The following is a 23,951-nucleotide window of genomic DNA, read 5'->3' on the forward strand; positions in this document are numbered from 1 at the left end:
ATAATATACCAATGCCATGATGTTCAGGGACATCAAGGGGGTAGGACAATTAAAGCTTGTGTCGGTGGCCCAGAATGGGTAATGTCATACAGCACTATGTGAGTAATTGTTTGCTGTGTCTCCATGACAATCAGATCACTGTGCTTATACAGGGGAACTTAAACATACCAGACCAGTGGATGGACCCTGAACAAACGTACAGATTGATTACATTGGTCTTCTGCCACCATGCAAAGGGGAATACAAGTACATTCTGCTAATCATTGATATGCTTAGTAAATGGGTTGAAGCTTTGCCTCCCAGGGCTGACACAACTAAAACCACAGCCAATATACTGGCATGAAAGGTATTCACTAAATGGGGACTCTCACGCATTACTGAGACTGACCAAGGCACCCACTTCACTGAACAGGTCACGCAGAATGTAATGTCCTTATTGGGAATAAACCAGAAATTCCACATAGCATACCGTCCACAGCCGAGTGGAAGAGTTGAAAGGATGAGTCGATCCCTGAAAAACATGATCCATCCAATGGAACGATTCCACATGGAATAATGTTTTTTTGTATTTTGTCCTTTGTCATTTTTTTGTCAATTTTCCTTTTTGTTCTTCATTTTTCATTTTCGCTTTTGTCCTCATACAGGTAAGGAATACGGTATCAAGCTCAACCGGATTCACCCCGAATGTTTTAATGATAGGCAGGCATCTGAGACGGACGGAAGGTCTCCTGAGACCTGACGTCTCAGAACCCTGAGGTTATGGGCCTCGGTCATGAAAGGCAACAGCAATGGGACAACATCCCGGCTGTGCAAATGGTGGCCGCGGCTAAGATGGTACAGAGGAAGAAGTGTGGTAAGACGTATTTCGATGGCAAGGTGGAGCCTATGGGATATGAGGTAGGGCAGAAAGTTATGCTCAAGATTTACCAGCCAGGTACCTTTCTGTCCGCCAAATATTCTAGACCCCACTCAGTAGTGGATAAAGCAAGCCCCTCAGTGTACAAGGTCTTGCTGAATTCCAACAAAACAGGATGGTATCATGTCAAGATATTAACATAATTTAGTGAACAGAAGAACGACCAGTGCCACATACTGTTGGATGCGTGTGAGACGTTGTTTCTGACTTCCATCCATCCAGTACCATCACAGTAGAACAAATCAGGGAAAATGATCCAAACTTGCCCCAAAGAAGTAAGCAAAAAAAAACTATTTGGCTACTGGCTAATTAGCTGTAACAAAGAATTGTCAGTAAGAGCAGAAGTTTCCTGTATTCTACAGATAAACGATGGTCTGAGGGGTGAAGTCGTTGGCTGTGCACAGGAGACTGGTGTCAGATCAGTTCCAGAAGTAGCATTGATACATAACCTAATCGAGGTGTTGTGCATTGAAAATGGGAAAATCCTAGCAGACGGTGGCATAGACACACAATGTGGTAAATGCATTGACGAAGATAGAATCCAGTGCGCAGCGAGCACAACGCTGAATCCAGAAGGAGCCGGAGAAGGAAAGTAAGAAGTGATAAGTTGGAACAGTAAACATCAGTGGTACGCACACATGGTTAAGTAACTTGAGATCAAAACCTTGGTTTAGAGCCTTATGTTCAACACATCAGTTGATACCCTACAGAGGCGATAGGGCCAACAATGCACACAGTGCAGAGGATCAATGCTCATATCGGCATTTATTAGCTCCAGAGTTACCACAATGATCAAAGGAGCCATGAATGCATTAAAGGGCCATTTGCAGTTTACAGTGAAGTCCAGATCCAGTGATACCAATGTAAATATTGGACGAGTTAGTGCATACTATGCATAATATGAGAAAAGCTCATTCAGCTCATGAAGTCCACCCCTTCAGGAGTAAATGTGCAATCTACCATTGTCCAGGGCAGGGCAGTGACAGGCCATTTAGAAGCAAGCAATATTACAACGTTTGGGATCTTTTATTGAGATGAGACCAAGATTATGGAGCTGTGATTGACGTAATTTAACCAGAATGGTATGAATGAGGTTTGCAGACAGCACCCACCCAATGTCAACACTTATTGCTGTATCAAACCAATATCCCAATCCATCTTGTCCTCAATTTTTCAAGGGATTGTTTTATAAACATTTTGCTCTGAACTCCAAGGACCCTCTCCATAGTTGGTTCAGTTAACGTCAGCTAAGGCTGCGTGGGAAAACAAGCTTGGCTACTGAACAATGAAGAGGTTGAGAGGGCCCTGCCCCAAACCTTCTCTCTGAAGGTAATCTGCAATAGTTGAGCTGAGTAAATGGCTCCAAGCTCTGGCAGGGGTGTGAGAGGTGGGCAAATGGGGGTGGGGTGAAATTCTTCTGAGATTTTCTATCAGTGCAAGTGCAAAAGTCTGCTTACATTTACATTAATAACTGTCCAGTATTTTAAAAATCTGGATCTTGACCCCTCTCTGACCTATGTGCTCAAAATAGGAATGCAAATTTGTCGGGGGATGGTAGTGGAGATGTCAATGGGTGACTGTTCAAATTCCGTTCCAGCAAGTTATCAACTGAAGTTCAATAAACATTGCCATTTCTGAGCTCTACCATGAAAGCTGTCAGATTGTTGCTACAAACCCATGGTCATTGAGTTTCTTCACAAGACTCCAATCCCACTTTGCGGCTAGCTTGAGATAAATAAAAAACATCAAGGGGTATGAGGAGAGAGCAGAAATGTGGAAGCTTTAGACAGGGTGCAGAGGAGATTTACCAGGATGCTGCCTGGATTGGAGAGCATGTCTTATGAAGATAGGTTGAGTGAGCTAGGGCTTTTCTCTTTGGAGAGAAGGGGGATGAGAGGTGACTTGATAGAGGTGTACAAGATGATAAGAGGCATCGATCGAGTGGACAGTCAGAGACTTTTTCCCAGGATGACAATGGCTAACACGAGGGGGCATAATTTTAAGGTGATTGGAGGAAGGTACAAGGGGGATGTCAGGGGTAAGTTTTTTACACAGAGAGTGGTGGGTGTGTGGAACGCACTGCCAGCAGAGGTTGTGGGGGGCAGATACATTAGGGATATTTAAGAGACTCTTAGATAGACACATGAATGATAGAGAAATGGGGGAAGGGTTAGGTAGATCTTGGAGCAGGATAAAATGTCGGCACAACCTTGTGGGCTGAAGGGCCTGTACTGTGCTGTAGTGTTCTATGTTATTGAGATATTGGATCAGTCATGACTGCTTTCAATGGTGGAGAAGGCTCAAAGAGCCAAATGATTTACTCCTGCTCTTATTTTCCTCTGCTTCCTTGAGCGACTTCTGGTGTGGCCTGACCTGCTGTGATGTACTGAAGCAGGGCTGCAGTGAGTTCAAGAAGTCTCAGCTTCTCCAACCTACGGCAACCAAAACGTAAGCAATACTTCCACTGCCACATCACAGCAGAAAACGTCAAGGAAATGTGCTCCAAGATGCTTTTCTCTGAGCCCCCACTGTGCTGCTGGGAGTTGAATATTCAAAGGCAGGACTAGATCTCTCAGACTCTCAAGTCTTTCCCGACATACACTGACAAAGTTCTGAACCACCTGTTGGGACGTATCCAAAAGCCTTTGACACACTTCTCTGAGAGGCATGATCTCAGACGTTTAGATAGATTATCTGAAAGAACTCAACCACTGAACCTTATACCTCTGTGGGGGCTGTGCTGTCAATTACCTGGACAAACAGTCTTGCTCCGGCTGTGTCAATGAATATGATGCTACTGCAGTCAATTACTACTGATTGAATCCCCTCCTGTTGGTCACCTGTCAGACAAAGTGCAATGACTATGTTAGCTCCTCAAAGAAAAGTTGTTAGGCTCTACAACAAAGTTAATGCCCTCAGTTGTATCGAAATGCTTTTCGCAAAGAACTCACAAACTGTTGAAGGATTAGCAAATGATTCATGTTTCCAGAGGAAATTCCCACCATCTCCAGTAAGTGGGAAACTGATAGGGTTGCATTGAGCCCTCTGACTGAACTCTGTCTGACTTTACTTTCCAGGGTCAATGGTGAGGCATCCAGCGAGAGGTATTTCCACCAGCTGCCACATCTATTAAAATTATACATGTTTACATTCTATTTAAGCACACAAAGAAACAGGAGCAGGAGTAGGCCACTCAGCCCCTCAAGCCTGCCTCACCATTCAACATGGCTGTTCTATGCTGGCCTCATCTCCTCCTCTGCGCCAGTTCCCCAAAACACTCAATGATGTATCTACTTTTTTTAAATACCCCTAGTGATCCGGCCTCCACAACCCAATGGGGTAGACAATTCCAGAGATTCATTCTCTGTGAGAAGACCTCGTTTTAAATGACCATCCCCTCATCTTGTCGCTATGGCCCTTCATTTGAAACACTCCCACTAGTGGAAACAACTCAACCCTAAGGATCCTACATGTTTCAATAAGATCACCCCTCGTTCTTCTAAACTTCAAAGAATATAGATCTAATTTCGTGTGATAGGACAACCCTCTCATTCAAGGAATTAGTCCGGTGAATCTCCTCCAATACCCTTTCTTAAGTAAGGGGACCTAACTCCGGGTGTACCCTTACCAACATCCTGTACAATTGTAATGATCCCATCCATTTCACATAGAACATGGAACACTACAGCACAGTACAGGCCCTTCATCCCACGATGTTGTGCTGACATTTGATCCTGCTCTAAGATCTATCTAACCCTTCCCTCCTACGTCGCTCCCTATTTTTCTATCATATTTATTCCTGTAAGGCCTTTTAAAAGTTAATTTCCAAGCCCTCACTGTACCCCCGCCATCACCTACCAACACCGCTGACACCCACCTTCACCACTGGCTCCTCTGTTATACAACTGCTGGACACCCAACAAAGGCAGAGGTGGGCAAGAATTTCATTCAGGTATGAAGCTGCAACTACTCTGCCTGAGACCGCAAGAAATCGCAGAGAGTTGTGGACACAGTCCAGTCCATCACGGAAGCCAGCCTCCCCTGCACTGACTGCGCCTACACTTCCCGCTGCCTTGGGAAAGTAACCAACATAATCAAAGACCCCCTCCCACCCTGGACATTCTCTCTTCTCCCCCCTTTCCATTGGGTAGAACACATACCACCAGGCTCAAGGACAACTCCTATCCTGCTGTTATAAGAGTCTTGAATAGACCTCTTGTACTCTCAATCTCTCATTCTACCTTGTCACTTCATTTGCCAGCACTGCACTTTCTCTGTAACTGTTACACTATATTCTGCATTCTGTTTTCTTTTGTACTACCTCGATGTACTTATGTGCGGAAAGGCATGCAAAACAAAGCTTTTCATTGTGTCTCAGTACATGTGACAATAATAAACTAATTACCGATTGTATAGCCAATCAGCCTGTTGATGCAGGACAGCAAAAAAAAATGCAGATGCTGAAATCTGAAATTAAAAAATTGAAATGCTGGAAATCCTTGGCAGGTTAGACAGTATCTGTGGGAAGGGAAACAGTTGGTGTTTCAGGTCAGAAACGCGGTTCTGATGAATGATCTCGGACCTGAAACATTACCTCTGTTTCTCTCTCCACAGATGCTGCCTGACCTGCTGAGTGTTTCCAGCCTTTTTTACATTTTCATAACAGAATATTTGAAAACAGGAAAACATGACCTTCACTGGGAGTTTTGAATCAATCAAATGCAAGCTGGGAAAACCCAAGTGGCTTAGAGTCACAGCTGGGGTACACTCCAAGCAGCAAGAAAGGTAATGCTGTTGTATTTGTAAACGACTCAGAAGTTGTAGAAATGATAAAGTTAGGGATGATCTGTGAGTTTGAAATAGCCAGGTGCAGTTTCAAAAGGCTAACTTTAAAAAAATGATTGAACAATTAAAGAAAATAGTTCGTGGGTTGCCATAAATCAGGAGAAGGTGAAATTCGATAAATTCTCAAGGCAAACAAACTCAGACCCAACGTAGGCCGCGCCTGAAAAGAAAGTAAGAGTGAGATAGAGAGGGAAAACAGTCAGTACAAGTCCTGCATGGAAATCAGGGAAAAGGGAGATTGGGTTAAATATAAGAAAGGATAGAAATATTTTAGCAACACACAATCTGCTGGAGGAACTCAGCAGGTCGAGCAGCATCTGTGGGGGGGGGGGGGGACAGAGGAAGGAATTGTTGACGTTTTGGGTCAAGAACCTGCTCCACGGGTCTGCATTTTGTTCCAGATTCCAACAGCTGCAGTCTCTTGCGTCTCTAGAAATATTTTAGACAGGATGCCAGAGAGGTAAGGATAGACTTGGAAAGTGCTTGGCAGCTGACGTTAAATATATCAAAAAAATAACGAAAATCCTAGGGCTACTCAGCAGGCCAGGCAGCATCTGTGGAGAGAGAAACAGGGTTAATGGTTCACGCTGAAGACCCTTCTGTTTCTCTTTCCACATAGAGGGGTCTTTGACCTGAAACATTACCTCTGTTTCTGTCTCCACAGGCGCTGCCTGACCTGCTGAGTGTTTCCAGCATTTTTTGGTTTTATTTCAGATTTCTGGCATCTGCAGTTTTGATTTTCATATCAATGAAAGATTCTTTCTGTACCCCAGGGGTGAAATCTGAGAGAAAGCCAAAACGATAAAGATACAACTGTGGTTGAAACTGGATACAAGGCCAAAATAGCAATTTTTTTGGATAAGCACTTCCGACAAATATTTAAAAGGCAACAGATGGACAACTTTTTCCACCATCCGAAGGTATCCCCAGTATAATCAAAAACTTTATGAAACCCGAGCTGGGTCCTAGGCAGACTCAAATGAAGTTAACTTTCCCTTATCATTTGATTACCTGCAGGTGATGTGTCTGGTGAGTAGGCAGTTCGTGGGAGGCCATTCTCCTAGAGGTAAAAGCACCACATTATATTCTGTCAGACACTAACAGTTACTGTGCTTGTATGATTTGGGATTCACACGGTAACCAGAGGATCAAAGTGATTATCCTCATTAATGCTTGCTTCCCAACGTATAATCCATTGGATAGGGGGCAACAACATTTAAATCCTTCTTCCATTAACCGCTGTAAAGCCAACTAGAGGCAGGGAATTGTGCTGTACCTGTCCTGGGAGAGTTTAACGGCTCAGTGTAGCAGGATGTCAAGAGTGAACAGAGATAAATCACCCGCTCAGCACTTCTGATTGAACATGGTTGTGAGTGCTTCACCCTTGTCTCCAGCACCTGCAAACCTTCACTGATGATCGGGGAATTCTTGGAGCCTCCCTCCTCCTGTTAGCTGTTTCATTGTCCATCACCGCTCACAATTAGAAGTGGCAGGATACAGAGCTCGGATCTGATCTGTCGGTCGTGAGATTGCTCAGATCACTCTATTGCATGTTGCTTTTGCAGTTCATCTGATCACATGCCCCGGGAGTGTGTGATGGGACAGTGCAGAGGGAGCTTCACTCTGTGTCTGACCCCGGGAGTGTGTGATGGGATGGTGCAGAGGGAGCTTCACTCTGTGTCTGACCCCGGGAGTTTGTGACGGGACGGTGCGGAGGGAGCTTCACTCTGTGTCTGACCCCGGGAGTTTGTGACGGGACGGTGCGGAGGGAGCTTCACCTTGTGTCTGACCCTGCGAGTGTGTGATGGGACAGTGTGGAGGGAGTTTCACTCCGTGTCTGACCCCGGGAGTGTGTGATGGGACGGGTGCAGAGGGAGCCTCACTCTGTGTCTGACCCATGTTGCATCTGACACCGGGAGTCCTTGATGAGAAGAGTGTGTGAACTGGTGTTACATTCTGTTCTCCAGCACTGTTTTCTGGCACCTTCTTGCACAAAGTACAATACATTAATTTGATTCTTTAACTGATACCTGTTGCATCAATTAGCTTGTTTTGAGTTTGGTAATGCGGAAAGTTGCAAAACGGAACCTGAGCCACACCACTGAATGAACTTGTGTAGGACCAGTCTGAGGATATCGCGATTTTACCTGACACACAGTAACCTGCAGCATCACACACACACACACACACACACACACACACACATGAACACACACACACACATATGAACACACACACACACACACACACACACGGACGCACACAGACAGAATGCTCACTCATACACCCACAACAATCACACACAAACACGTGCACAGCACTCACACACACAACACAACACAACATACAATGCTCACTCACACACACAAACACAGACACAACACTCGCACACACACAACACACACTCAAAATGCACACCTGCCCACAAAACAGTTACACACATGCATAAAACACACACACCACACACATGTACAAAACACACATAAACTACACAACACAGATACACAAACCACTCACACACACAACACAACACACACGCACAAGACTTGTGCACACAAAAGGCATGCACAACATATGCACACATCACTCACATGCACAGAACACACACACACACACACACACACACACACACACACACACACACACACACACACACCTAGATATGAGTGGAAACGTAAGCAAACATACTACGGTGGCGACTGTCATCTTGTTTATCTTCTCCAGTTCCTTCTTGGCCTTTGCCCTTGTTTTGATCTTCTCCTGAGTCAGTCCAATTAATCTGGTCATGGCGTCCCGGAAGAAGTTTTTGTTTCCGTAGTAAATGGGGGCGTTGTAAGCCAATATCTTCAGACCAGGAATTTCATGGCACTGAAATGGAATGAGAGCAGCTGTTGGACAGGGCAGCAGGACATTCACAGAATAGACAGCAGGAGAGTTAGACATAAGCAGACGGGAGACTTGGTGCGAAGCTCAGGAGGGCACAGGATGAGGGCAGTGAGCAGGACCAATGGGGACCTGGGAAAGAACAGATGTGCTGCAGAAAGGGAATTTCCAGCATTCAGAACGCCTCAGACGTTGTTCTTTTCTTATTTCTGGAATTGAGTGAGTCTCCTGCCCATACAGTCACACAGCATGGACACAGGCCCTTCGGCCCACCGTCCGTACCGACCATCAACCACTCACTTACACCAACCCCATTTTATTCTCCCTACATTCCCATCAACTCCCCCCAGATTCTACCCCTCACCCACACACTGGGGGCAAGTTATGGCCAATTAACTTACTGACCCGCACGTCTTTGGGACGTGGGAGGAAACCCATGGAGTCACAGGGAGAACGTGCAAACTCCACACATTTTTTTAGGAACAATACAAAAGTTTATTCAACCAGAAGCACTACAAAAAGACATATATGTGCATAACTTCATCAACTATTACAATAATCACTGCAACAAAAAGAACTATACATGTGCAGAACTGCATCAGATGCAAACTAAACTACAGCAAAACACACTATTTCAAATTAAAATACCATTAATACTGTCCACAACACATGTGATCCCCTGGGGGTGGGTATTGAGCCATAAACTCCACACAGACAGTGCCGGAGGTCAGGATCGAACCCAGGCCTCCGGAGCTGTGAGGCAGTGGCTCTACCCACTGCACTACCCTGTAAATTTCAGATTTCTTGACTTTTTTTCTGTTAAGTTGAACATAACTCTGAGGCAGTATCTCTACCAGCTGTTAGCTGATCTCAGCTGACCAGGTAAAGATGCTACAACTGCCCTTTGGTACTTTAAGTTGGGGTTGGGGGCTGAGGAAACTCCTGCTCTGATCACTTTGAGAAAGTAAGTTCACAGGCACAGACAAGTTCTCCAGCCCCCTGACACCTTACTAACTGGGACCTCAACACATCCAATCTACAGAGATGCTCTTTCATTCACTCCATGGAGTCCTAGAGTTACACAGCACAGAAACAGGCCCTTCAGCCCAACTCGTCCATGCTGACCAAAATGTCTATCCGAGCTCATCCCATTTGCCCGCATTTGTCCCATATCCCTCTGAACCTTTCCTATCCATGAACCTGTCCAAGTGTCTTTTAAATGTTGTTAATGTACCTGCCTCACCCACTTCCTCTGGCAGCTCGTTCCATGTATGCACCACCCCCGGGTGAAAAAATTGCCCCTCAGATCCCCTTTAAATCTTTCCCCTCTCACATTAAATTGATGTCCTTTAGTTTTAGACTCCCCTCCCCTGGGGAAAAGAGTGTGACCGTCCACCTTATCGATGCCCCTCATGATTTTATAAACCTCTATAAGGTCACCCCTCAGCCTCCTTCGCTCCAGGGAAAACAGTCCCAGCCATCCAGTCTCTCCTAATAGCTCGAGCCCTCCAGTCCCGGCAACATCCTCGTAAATCTTTCCTGCCCCCTTTCTAACTTAATGGCGTCCTATAGCTGGGTGACCAGAACTGCACACAGTACTCCAGGTGCAGTCTCACCAACATGACATCTCAACTCCTGTACTCAGTGCCCTGACTGATGAAGGCCAGCGTGCCAAACGCCTTCTTCACCCCCCTGTCTACCTGTGTCACCAACTTCAAGGAACTACATACCTGTACCCCTAGGTCTCTCTGTTCTGCAACACTCGCCGGGGCCCTGTCATTCACTGTGTAAGTCCTGCTCTGGTTTGTCTTCCCAAAGTGCGACACCTCGATTTATTCGAATGAAACTCCATCTGCCATTCCTTGGCTCACTAGCTCAGCTGATCAAGATCCCACTGTGATCTTAGATAACCTTCTTCACTGTCCACTATACCACTGATTTTCGTGTCATCTGCAAATTTACTAACCAAGCCTTGTACACTCTCATGGAAGTCATTAATATAGATGATGAACAACAGCGGGCCCAGTACAAATCCTGGTGCACTACTCATGAATGCAAGTCATGGCCTCCAGAATCCAATTGCCAGTTGATGCATTACTTGTGATACCAGTGGTCTCCCAACAAATAATACCCCATGATGGAGCAATTCAGGACTGTTGGGCACATGCATAGGGCAAAACAAGGCAGTCCTCCTGTCAAGCCCAGATTCCCATGGTAGCAGATAGTGTGTGGGTAGTGTGGAACAGTGCTGTCCTCTGTGATTGACGTGCACTAGCCCATCAGAGCAGACACGACTGAACCTGGACAAGCTCCCAAGCCCTGGGTTTTTCATCCCTCTGGAACTTACCATACTGTTCTCCTCCACAGGGCGGTAAATCTCAGTGTTCGAGGCTCGGCCCAGCATGGAGCAGTCGGCTCTGAGAAGTCAAAATTCAAAGGTTAGCGTCGGGTGCTACCGCAGTGGGATCCTTCACCGATAGTGCCCTCTGTCCTTACCCTCGGCACTGCAAGGGCCAAGGATTTTTTCCGAATCATCGGCCACCATAACAGTTTGGTACCCTTACTTTCTCATTTCTAATCTGCAGCTCGAAGCCCACCTGGGCTGATGGGACAGATACCTCTTCTTTCTGTTGACTCCATCAAGGAACTTCCCACTGCCTTCCCCTCGTCTCCATTGCCAACCTCCACCAGACGGCACAGGTTTACCAATGGTGTGGTTCGAAGGTGTTCTTCAGTGTTTGAAGTGGAGTGCGTCGTAAGGGCAAGGAAGGGGGAACATTGCAATGCACCTGGGCTTTGGATACGTTGGTAGTGTGTGCCCTAATGATGTGCTTCACTTTAAGCACTCAAGGAGGATCTTGATTGAGTTGGAAGGGTGTGGGTTCTCGTCCTACTTTAGAGACTTGGACACCATTCTAGACTGAGCCTCCAGTATAGTGGCGTTTCAGGTGCCCAGATGTTAAACCAGTGCTCCTTGACAAAACACAGGGACTTCTCTCTGGGATTGTGGTCGATAGGTATCCCAGGGCCACTGAAGCACAGCTCACCTTTCACTCTTGGAAAGAACGGCAAGACAACCTGAAGACGTCACCGTGAAAAACGCGACGATGCTGGAGGAACTCAGCAGGCCAGGCAGCATCCGTGGAGAAAAACAGGCGGTCAATGTTTCAGGTCAGGACCCCACCCCCCCCTTCCCCACAATTACCCCTCCCCCCCACCCCCCACCGTGCTTCTTCTCTTCTTCCCTTTCCTAGTCTCTTTTTTTCTACCTTCTTCCCCTCTCTCTCCTTACCTGTGACCCATCCGCCAGTGGGCCTGCTCTCCCCTCCTCCCCCACACCTGCCCATCACCATCGCTTACCTGCATCTCCCTATCACCGCCCTGTGCCCACCCCGCCTTCCCTCTCTTGTCCACCTATCACTGCTCTGCTTTTCCCTCCTGTATACTGGGCTTCCCCTTTTCCTATCTTCAGTCCTGAAGAAGGGCCCTGACCCGAAACGTTGACCGCCTGCTTTTCTCCACGGATGCTGCCGGGCCTGCTGAGTTCCTCCAGCATCGTCGTGGTTTTCATCTAGATTCCAGCGTCTGCAGTCCTTTGTTTCTCTCTCCTGAAGGCAACCCCAATTGCTTTACAGCCTGCGAAGTGCTTTGGAATGGTAGACATTGTTATAATGTATGAAATGCAGGCAGCAATTTGTGCATGGCAAGATCCCATGAAAGGTGGTCCAGATAATCTCCATGGTGATAAAAATTAGCCAGGACGCCAAGGGTAACTCAGTTGCCCTCCTTCAACATCATGATATGGAACCCTTCAAGTCAAGCCTTAGAACACATGAACACACACAGGAAAATGGGAGCAGGAAGAGGCCATTTGGCCCCTCAACCTGTCCACTCAATAAGATCATGGGTGAGCACGGGTAAGGTCGGCACAACATTGTGGGCTGAAGGGCCTGCATTGTGCTGTACTGTTCTATGTGATCTGCCCCTGGCCTCAGTTCCTCCTGTGACAGTTCCCCAGAGCTCTCAGTTCTCCGATCTTTCAGAATTGCATCTACCTCGTCTTTAAGCACCTTCAATTATCCAGACTCCACACCCCACTGGGGGCAGGGAATTCCAGAGATTCACCACCCTCTGCGACAAGAAATTCCTACACACCTCAGACGATCGTTCTAACGAGAAATTCAACTGAGAGGCCACACCTGGTGCACTTATTTAAGGAAGGATGTACTGGTGTTGAAGGCAGTTCAGCAGAGATTCACCAGTTTAACTCCTGGGGTGAGACGGTTGTCCTATCACGCGGGCTAAAGAAATTAGATTTGTCTTCTTTGGAGTTTAGAAGAATGAGAGGTGATCTTATTGGAATGTATAATGGCAGGGTAGATGTGGAGATTTCAGCACCAGTGGGACATCCTCAAACGAGTTATAGGATTGAGGGGAGGGTCGTTTATAACGGAGTAACTTCACACAGAGGGTGGTGAATCTCTGGAATTCTCTGCCCTGGAGGGTTGTGGAGCCTGGACCACCGAGGGTATTTAAGGAGGAGATAGATACATCTCAGAAAGATTGTGGAACTGGCGCAGAAGAGGAGTTGAGACCTGGGGCAGATCGGCCATGGTGCTGTTGAATGGTGGGGCAGGTTTGAGGGGCCGAGCGGCCTACTCCTACACCTATTTTCTCGTGATCTTGTGTTGGAAGAACCACGTGTCATTCACCCTTATAAACAATGCTCACAATGCACCACAGTTCACTATCCCTACAAGACCCAGGAGAGCTGGAGTTGAAGGAATGCCCTAACAGTATTCCGACAAACACGGTCCAAAGGTAGTGGAGCGGTACTTTTATAATCAAATTATCTTTTGCGTTGGACTTCTAATAATTGGCTAATGTACAGTCTGTGGAAAATAAAACTGAAGACCTCAGAGCAAGACTGCAGTCCCAGAGGGACATCAGGGACTGTTGTGCACTCTGCTTCACAGAGACACGGCTCACCCCCAGCACCCTGGACACAGCGCTCCAGCCCGAGGGCTTCACCATCCACTGCATGGACCCACCGGCGGCAGCGTCAGGTAAAGGCAGAGGCGGCAGCGCTTGCTTTGTGATTAAATCTTCGTGGTGCACAGGTGTGGCGGTTCTGTCTCAGTCCTGCTCCCCCGACCGGGAACATCTGGCAGTCAAGTGTTGTCCATTCTACCTGCCGAGGGAGTTCTCTGCCGTCATCCTGGTAGCAGTGAACATCCCACCCCTGGCAAACGTCAAGCTGGCACTGGAGGAGCCGAGCACCGTGATCACAAGACAACGCACCCTGATGCCTTCCTGATCATCGCGGGGACTTCAACCAGACCAGTGTGAAGAAGTCTCTGACAAACTACCACCAACATGTCACCTGAGGGGCCAACGCACTTGATCATTGTTACACCTCCATCAAGAACGCTCACCGTACTGTCCCACGCCCGCACTTTGGCAAGTCCGATCACCGGGCTGTACTTCTACTCCCGACACACAGGTAGAGACTGAGGACCACAGCACCAGTGGTGAGGACCGCAAAGGTCTGGTCAAGGGAGGCGGAGGAGCGTTTACAGGACTGCGCTGAATCGGTGGACTGGACCATATTCAGGGATTCATCTTCGGATCTGAACGAATATACCACGGCCGTCACCAACGTCATCAAGACCTGCGTGGATGAGTGTGTGCCGTCGAGAACATACCGAGTCTTCCCAAACCGGAAGCCCTGGGTGAACCAGGAGATTCGCAGTCTGCTGAGGGCTCGATCTGTGGCGTTAAGGACTGGCAATCCAGTACCCTACAAAAAGTCAAGGTACAACCTACAGAAGGCCATCGTGAGAGGGAAAAGACAATTCCGTGTGAAGTTGGAGACACAATCTGCTGCACGACAGCTGTGGCAGGGTTTGCATGCCATTACTTCCTACAAGGCAAAACCTAACAACATAAATAGCAGTGATGCCTCAATCCCTGATGAGTTTAACGCCTCTTATGCACGCTTTGAAAGGGAGAATAACACTACACCTGTGCAAATCCCCACAGCATCTGGCGACCCTGTGATCTCTGTCTCAGAGGCCAACGTCAGAACATCCTTCAAGAGGGTGAACCCTCGCAAGGCGTCAGGCCCCGACGGTGTACCTGGCTGGGTGCTGAAAATCTGTGCTGACCAACTGGCTGGAGTGTCCAAGGACATCTTCAACCTCTCACTGCTGCAGTCGGAGGTTCCCACCTGCTTCAAAAGGGCATCAATCATACCGGTGCCCAAGAAGAGCAGGGTGAGCTGCCTCAACGACTGTCGCCCAGTAGCACTCACATCTACTGTGATGAAGTGCTTTGAGAGGTCGGTCATGGCTAGAATTAACTCCTGTCTGGGCAAGGACCTGGACCTGCTGCAATTTGCCTCCCGCCACAATAGGTCTACAGCGGATACAATCTCACTGGCTCTCCATTCGGCTTTGGAGCACCTAGACAACAGCAAAACGTACGTCAGGCTGCTGATTAGCGATTACAGCTCAGTGTTCAACATCATCATCCCCTCAGTGCTAATCAACAGGCTTCAAAACCTGGGTCTCTGTTCCTCCCTCTGCATCTGGATCCTCAGCTTTCTTATCAGGAGACCACAGTCAGTGCAGATCGGAAGTAACATCTCCTCCTCGCTGACAACCAACACAGGCACACCTCAAGGATGTGTGCTTAGCCCACTGCTCTACTCTCTCTACACTTATGATTATGTGGCTGGACACGGCCCAAACACCATCTATAAATTCGCCGATGACACCACTGTTGTTGGCAGAATCTCAGATGGTGATGAGGAGGTGTACAGGAGTGAGATAGAGCGGCTGGTTGAGAGGTGTCACAACAACAACCTTGCACTCAAAGTCAGCAAGACCAAGGGATTGACTGTGGACTTCAGGAAGAGGAAGTCGGGAGAACACGCACCAGACTTCATTGAGGGGTCAGCGGTGGAAAGGGTGAGCAGCTTCAAGTTCCTGGGCTTAAACATCTCAGAGGATCTATCCTGGGCCCAACACATTGATGCAATCACGAAGAAGGCACGCCAGCAGCTCTACTTCGTTAGGAGTTTGAGGAGATTTGGTACGTCACCAAAGACGCTTGCAAATTTCTACAGATGTACGGTGGAGAGCATTCTGACTGGTTGCATCACCACCTGGTATGGAGGCTCCAGTGTGCAGGATCGAAAGGGGCTGCAGAGGGTTGTAGACTCAGCCAGCTCCATCACGGGCACAACCCTCCCCACCATCGAGGACATCTTCAAGAGGCGGTGCCTCAAGAAGGCGGCATCCATCATTAAGGACCCTCACCACCCGGGACATGCCCTCTTCACGTTACTACCATCAGGGAGGAGGTACAGGAGCCTGAAGACCCACACTCAACGATTCAGGAACAGCTTCTTCCCCTCCGTCATCAGATTTCTGAACGGTCCATGAACCCATGAACACTACCTCGTTATTCCTCTTTTGCACTATTTATTTATTTTTGTAATTTATAGATTTTTATGTCTTACACTGTACAGCTGCCGCAAAACAACACGTTTCATGACGTATGTCAGCGATAATAAACCTGATTCTGATAATATAAACACTGTTTTTGTATTTCCAAAGACTGTGAATTAACAATTTGTCTGGCACTTTGCAATACAATTTTAGCAAAATAAAAAATCACAATGCAAAATCATTTTTTCTTTTCACCTGACACTCATTCAGGTAAACCCAGGCGTGATGCAAAATGCCAAAAGGGCTTAGGTCAATGACTGATGGAGAAGGTGGACACGACTGCCTATTGATGGAATGGGGAAACGGCTGGTGCCGTTCCTTTCTTGACCACGAGAGGTCAGGATCGCTCCTTCGAAATGCAAGTGAACTTGGTTCAATCAAACAGGTTTCTCACTGGCTGACCCAATGTCAGTGTCTCCTGGGAAAGTTATAGTTGCTGAGCTTATAAGAACAATTCATTTTGGGCCGTGAAGGAAATTATATGGGGTAAGGACTTAATCATAATTCATACCGAAGGACTGAACAACTGATTTTCTTTGCCCACACACGTACAATTCCCCGACCCCTACTGCTCTCCCAGAAAAGCATCAGAACACATTAGTAGGTGCTGGATGTTCAGTTAACAGTTTGTTAGCTGCTGTTTGACCCAATATCTGCTGTCAATCAATTCAAAATTGCGTATTACATTGTAACTGCTGTATACAGAATGTTGCATCTGGTTCGAACACAGAACAGTACAGCACAGGAACAGACCCTTCGGCCCACCATGTCTGTGCCATCCATGATGTCAAATTAAACTAATCTCATCTGCCTGCACATGATCCATCTCCCTCCATTCCCTGTATATTCATGTGCCTGTCCAAATGAATCTTAAACACCTCTATCGTCTGTGCCTCCACCGCCACCTCTGGCAGCCAGTTCCAGGCACCCACCGCTCTCTGTGTAAAAAACTTGCCTCATAAATCTCCCTTGAACTTCCCTCTCTCACCTTAAAGCAAACACCCTCTTGTATTTGATGTTTCTACCCTGGGACAAAGATTCTGACTGTCTACTCTATCTGTGCCTCTCATAATTTTAAAAACCTCTATCAGGTCTCCCCTCAGCCCCCGCCGCTCCAGAGAAAACAACCCAGGTTTTTCCAACCTCTCTTTATAGCTCATACTCTCCAATCCAGGCAGCATCCTGGTGAACCTCTTCTGCACCCTCTCCAAAGCCTCCACATCCTTCCTATAACGGGGCGACCAGAACTGCACACAGTACTCCAAGTGTGGCCCGACCAAAGTTTTATACAGCTGCAAACAACTAGAAACAACTAGCGTGTGGGCTATGTGTTCACTGATTCAAGGCTGAATTATGGACGACACTTGGGTTATTGTACAGACACTGTAATCCCTGTACTGTGCCCAATAAGCTCTTTGAATGTGGCACCCCACTGCCACCTGGGTTTAGCAACCCCATGCCTATATCTAACAATATATAGAAACAAGGCTGTGCCAACTGTATACCAGTGAGTGGTTGTATAAGCGTACCAGTTAAGTGCGGGAGTATGCCACTTCTACCCTTGAGCCTGCCCTGCCACTCAATAAGATCAGGGCTGATCTCACTGTAACTTCAATTCCATCTTCCTGTCTACCTGCAGTAACCTTACACCCCCTTGCTTTTTGAGAATTGATCTCCCACTTCCTAACACATAGCCAGAGTCTGTTTCCCCAACCATTTCAAGGAAAGAGATCCAGTGACTCACCACCTTCTGAGATGAAACATTTCACCTTGTCTCTGTTCTCAGTGAGTGACCACTGATTTTTAAACAGTGACCCCTAGTTCTAGAATCCCCCACAGGGGGAAATACCCGCTCCACACCCGCCCTGTCCAAATCCCTCAACAGGGTAGGACATCTTTAATCGCTCAGCGGTACACCTGACACTAAATGAACTGCAGCGAATGAGTACAGTACCTCTGAATGCGATAGATCACAGTCATCATCGAGAAGACCACCCCCACAGCGAGTCCAAGGTCCGCGTTGAGGGTGATAACAGCCAGCCACGTGACCACCCAGACCATCTGAAATGAGGTACATGGGAGGGATAGGAGGATAAGACTTCTTTATTAGTCACACGTACATCGAAACACACAGTGAAATGCGTCTTTTGCTTAGAGTGTTCTGGGTGCAGCCCGCAAGTGTCGCCACGTTTCCGGCGCCAACATAGCATGCCCACAACTTCCTAACCCGTACGTCTTTGGAATGTGGGAGGAAACCGGAGCACCCGGAGGAAACCCACGCAGACACGGGGAGAACGTACAAACTCCTTCCAGACAGCGGTGGGAATTGAACCCGGGTCGCTGGTGCTGTAACAGTGTTACGCTAACCGCTACATGTATTTACACTGTTTAGATGCAATCTGTTGCATTTAAAGTTCATTTGATGGAGATCATTACATTCCCAAAGATAAAATGTTTTTTAAACTTGAAAATTTTACTTTAACCCCAGCAAGTGTAGAAGACTTTTACTTAATTTAAGAATCCAGCGACTCTGTTTGTGTTGATTGTTCTATCAATAGGTCCAATAATAAGTAACAGCGAATCAAACAGGTTGCGGGGAAGGTGATACCTAACAGGACTCAGTGACAGGGAGGTCCCAGCTCCTGATTAGAGATGGTTGATTATCTTTATTCAGGCAATGATGGAGCTGGGAAGGGCCATCAATTAACCTGTGCCTCACTGCGTCCAGAAGGACTTCTCAATATGGCTCTGCTACATTCAACACGGCCAATTTGAAAGACTTACAAAGTCCATCCGACTGACTCTCCAAAGCTCTGGGAGGTCCTGAAATTGGAGGAACATCTGGCGCAGGCTTGTGATGTTAATACAGGCCAGGACTGCCTAGAAAGAGAAGAGATTATGTTAAAGTTACCTCCAAACTGTCTGGTCACCACACCACAGGAAGGATGTGACTGCACTGGAGGGGGTGCAGAGGGGATTCACCAGGGTGTTGCCTGGGATAGAACGTTTCAGTTACGAGGAGAGAATGGAGAGGCTGGGTCTATTCTCCTTCAAGTGGAGGGGTCTGAGGGGGGAACCTAACAAGAGGGACACAAAATTATGAGGGGCATAGATAGGCTAGATAGCAAGAAACATTTCCACATAGCAGAAGTGTCTATAACCAGAGGGGATAGGTTTATGATGAGGGGTGAAAGGTTTAGAGGAGATCTGAGGAAGAATTTTTTTCCCCCAGAGGGGGGGTTGGAATCTGGAATGCACTGCCTGAGGGGGTGGGGGAGGCAGGGGCTCTCTCAACATTGAAGAAGTATCTGGACAAGCACTTGAATCATGTCAAAGGTGACGGGCCAAGTGTTGGTAAATGGGAGTAGTTATAGAAGGGTACGAGATGGTCAGTATGGACATGATGGGCCAAAGGAGCTGTTTCTGTGCTGTGTGACTCTATGAGTCTATGGTTTACCCTCGTCCCCACAGGGAAACAATGTTTACCACTTGAATAAAATATCCACAGAAAAGAATTTGTGTTCTCTTCTCTGTATGACTGAGCCTATATTGAGCCTCAACTTCTCTTTATAATCCATGAATGTTTTTTTTCCAGGTTAATGCCATTGATTTGGCATTGTGGTGAACTAAGTAGAGCTGCTGTCTCACAGCTTCAGAGACCCGGGTTCGATCCCGACCTGGGGCGCTGTCTGTGTGGAGTTTGCACGTTCTCCCTGTGACTGCGTGGGTTTCCCCCGGGTGCTGCGGTTTCCTCCCACATCCCAAAGATGTGCAGGTCGGTGGGTTAATTGGCTGCTGTAGATTGTCCCCAGTGTGTGGGTCAGGGGTAGAATCCGGCGGGAGTTGATGGGAATGTGGGGAGAATGAAATGGGATCAGTGGAAAGGGATGGATGATGGTCAGCACAGACTTGGTGGGCTGAAGGGCCTGTTTCCTTGCTGTGTGACTCTATGATTCCTAGCCAACTCTCACACTTGTGTAACAGGCACTGTGGTGGTGAGGTGTGTCAACCGGGGTGAGGGCAGGAGGGGTTTATCTTTATACTTGTCTGGGACACACACTATGGGATCATTCGGTGTAACTCTTCCCAAGGAGAGAGTAAAAGGCAACTTCTTCCTCTTACATAGAACATAGAACATTACAGCACAGTACAGGCCCTTCGGCTCACAATGTTGTGCCGACATTTTATCCTGCTCTAAGATCTATCTAACCCTTCCCTCCCACATAGCTCCCCATTTCTCTATCATTCATGTGTCTATCTAAGAGTCTCTTAAATGTCCCTAATGTATCTGCCCCCACAACCCCTGCCGGCAGTGCGTTCCACGCACCCACCACTCTCTGTGTAAAAAACTTACCCCTGGCATCCCCCTTATACCTTCCTCCAGTCACCTTAAAATTATGCCCCCTCGTGTTAGCCGTTTTTGCTCTGGGAAAAAGTCTCTGACTGTCCACTCGATCTATGCCCTTCATCATCTTGTACACCTCTATCAAGTCCCCTCTCATCCCCCTTCTCTCCAAAGAGAAAAGCCCGAGCTCGCTCAACCTATCCTCATAAGGCAGTATGGTAACTATGGTAACTAGACACATAATTATGGCCGGAACCCTTCACAAGAGTACAACTGAAAATATCTGTCAGGTTCTGAAGAAACAAATGATCTATAAACAAACAAAGAATTATGTTAAATGTATTTTGGGGTCAAGTGACAGAAGCAGTTACCTGATTGGGTTATTTTGCTCACCTTGGGCAGGAAGTAAAACAGCGGACCAATCAGAAGCAGCACCGCCAAGACAACCAGACAGGTGAAAAACCCGGCAAGCTACCATGTAAAAAATGTAAAAGAGAATTAAGTAGACCTCACCATAACTGCCTCGCGCATTGGCAGTTCAATTGGTAGCCCATTGGATCCCAACTCATTGTACTGATGACATTATCTAGACAGTGCCAACCTGTTTGGGCAGCACGGTGGTACAGCTGGTAGAGACCAGGTTCAATCCTGACCTCCGGCGCTGTCTGTGTGGAGTTTGCACGTTCTCCCTGTGACCATGTGGGTTTCCCCCCCGGTGCTCCGGTTTCCTCCCACATCCCAAAGGTGTGTGGGTCGGTGGGTTAATTGGCTGCTGTAAATTGTCCCCATTGTGGGGGTGAGGGGTAGAAACTGGGAGGAGTTGATGGGAGAATGAAATGGGTTAGGGTAGGATTAATGTTAATGGTTGCTTGATGGTTGGCATGGACTCGGTGGGCCGAAGGGCCTGTTTCCATGCTGTACCTCTCGATGACAAGTTATTTCCTTAGGCTCCACTTTTGGGGGCTGGTGGCACCATTTGAACCACTGACTTTGCAACTTAAAGGGTAGGGGAGGTGCTCATTTTCCCCCATTCACTGCTGGAAGTCATCCCAAAACTCTTGGAGCGAGCCAGGAATAGCGAGCGAGCCTCTGATCACTGCAGGCCGCGAGCTGTGCTCTTTATCCCCGCTCCCCCTCATCCCACAATCCCGTCTGTCTTGCAAGGAGCGGACGGTGGGAGCTGCAGCCCTTCCTTCCCCCACCCCTCACTGTGACCGTGACCTTGTGTCTTTCTCCAGCTGGGCAGGAGGTAGCTGAGCAATCAAAGTGCAAGGACAGTGGTACAATCAAAGAAAAAAGGTTTAAAATCTGAAATAAAAGCAGCAGATGCTGGAAAAAAGAACACCAGGTCAGGCAGCATCTGTGGAGAGAGGTGCCACCCCACAGTACGTGATCTGCCATGTGGCATTGGCCCACATTTCAAATGTGCCCTTGTATGCAGGCACGGTAGTGTAGCGGTTAGCGTAATGCTTTACAGCACCAGAGACCCGGGTTCAATTCCCATCACTGTCTGTAAGGAGTTTGTACATCCTCCCCGTGTCTGCGTGGGTTTCCTCCAGGTGCTCCGGTTTCCTCCCACATTCCAAAGACGTACATGATTTTGATTTGATTTGATTTGATTTGATTTGATTTACAGCGTGGTAACAGGCCCTTCCGGCACAACGAGTCCGCGCCGCCCATTTTAAACCCAAATTAACCTACCTGTACGTCTTTTGGAATGCGGGAGGAAACCGGAGCACCCGGAGGAAACCCACACAGACACAGGAGAACGTACAAACTCCTTACAGACAGTGACAGGAATCGAACCCCGATCGCTGGCGCTGTAATAGCGTCATGCTAACCGCTACGCTACCATGCCGCCTCAACTTTCCCCTGCAATTGTAGGGGTAATGTCTCTCTCGCCATCATCCAGGGAGCTCAACAGCCCTTCCATGTGAGTTGGGGATTCACCTACATGCCAGAAGCGTGGCGACACTTGCGGGCTGCCCCCAGAACACTCTACGCAAAAGGTGCATTTCACTGTGCGTTTCGATGTGACTAATAAAGATCTTATCTTATTTATGAATAGAATTACAAGTAACTCGGTATAGTGCTGCAAAAGATGGCATTATGTGGCACAATTTCACAGTTACTATCTTGCAATTTATCCCACTCTGAACTTGCCGCATAGAATCAACTGTTGTATCATCTACATTACAACATCGACTATACTTGAAGAGTGCTTCATTGACTGTCAAGTACTTTGGGGTGTCCTGCAGTTTGTGAGAGGCGCTATAGGAAACTTTCTTCCCTTTTGTGAGATTTTATGTTCCGTCAAGAGTGTCCCTATTTTATCTGAGACACAAGAGACTGCAGATATTGGAATCAATCCAGACCTGAAACGTCGACTGTTTATTTCCCTCCACAGATGCTGCCTGACCCGCTGAGTTCCCCCAGCATTTTGTGTGTGACTCCCTATTTTAATCTACCCCTGCACCCCACATCAACCACCCATTTACATTGATCCTACATTAATCTCGTTTTGTTTTCTCCACTTTCCTATCATTCTACCTTTCTTGTGATTCTACCATTCACAATTAGCAATTTTCAGCAGCCAGTCTGGGATGTGGGAGGAAACCGGAACACCCGGGGGGAAACCCACACGGTCACAGGGAGAATGTGCAAACTCCACACACAGACAGCGCCGGAGGTTGGGATTGAACCCGGCTCTCTCTGAAGCTGTGAGATAGTGGCTGTACCAGCTGCGCTACTCTGCTGTCCAGTCTTCTGGAAGTTATTATTAGATCTGCTTCCATGGGCCTGGAATGGTGATGTGATCCCACTGAACCACATGCTGGAATGCTGGAAGTGCTTAGCAGGTCGGGCAGCATCTGTTGGGGGAGAAATGGTTAACGTTTCAGGTGCAGGACCTTTCCCTGTTTCTCTCTCAGCATGCCGAACCTTCTGAATGTCTCAAACACTTCCAGTTTTTATGACTGTAATCATCTCCCCCATAACTCACTCTGTTCTACGGGAAGTAACCCCAGCTTCTCCAGTCCCTTGGATAGCAAAAGCTCTCCTCAGTTAGAGGAAGGTTACCGGAGTGGTCCCAGGAATGAGGGACTTCCAGGAGACTGACATCCTTCCCAAAGTGTGATAATCGGAACTGGACGTGACACTCTGAGACAACCCATTGCGAAGAGTTATGAACTCACGTCCCAGGACCCAGGAGGCCTGTGAAATTTTTCTTTGGTTAAAGCCGATTTTTAGTGCAATGTTCTCTGTTCCCACAAACATATCCAAGGTTTAAACTGTGGAGAAGAGAACCACAGTACAGTGAAGTAATCTCTCAGTCTCTGTGTCACAATCAAAGACCCCACCCACCCGGGTCATTCTCTCTTCTCTCCTCTTCCATTGGGTAGAAGATAGAGGAGCCTGAGGGCACGTACCACCAGACTTAAGGACAGCT

The 23,951-nt window shown here is 47.6% G+C and overlaps 1 protein-coding gene across 1 annotated transcript in view; it reads right to left on the reverse strand.

Annotated features, from left to right (window-relative positions):
- Nucleotides 1-23,951, reverse strand: part of slc26a10 (solute carrier family 26 member 10) — a 68,250-nt gene that overhangs the window by 12,327 nt on the left and 31,972 nt on the right. The window contains exons 9-15 of the mRNA XM_052009536.1: nt 20,897-20,974; nt 18,943-19,038; nt 18,113-18,219; nt 10,992-11,061; nt 8,450-8,629; nt 6,773-6,821; nt 3,668-3,756 (exon numbers count right to left, since the gene is read on the reverse strand). Of these exons, the coding sequence (XP_051865496.1) occupies nt 3,668-3,756; nt 6,773-6,821; nt 8,450-8,629; nt 10,992-11,061; nt 18,113-18,219; nt 18,943-19,038; nt 20,897-20,974 (669 nt within the window). The remainder of the gene's footprint in view (nt 1-3,667; nt 3,757-6,772; nt 6,822-8,449; nt 8,630-10,991; nt 11,062-18,112; nt 18,220-18,942; nt 19,039-20,896; nt 20,975-23,951) is intronic.

This window comes from Pristis pectinata, chromosome X, assembly GCF_009764475.1.
Source record: "Pristis pectinata isolate sPriPec2 chromosome X, sPriPec2.1.pri, whole genome shotgun sequence".
NCBI classification, from domain to species: Eukaryota; Metazoa; Chordata; class Chondrichthyes; order Rhinopristiformes; family Pristidae; genus Pristis; species Pristis pectinata.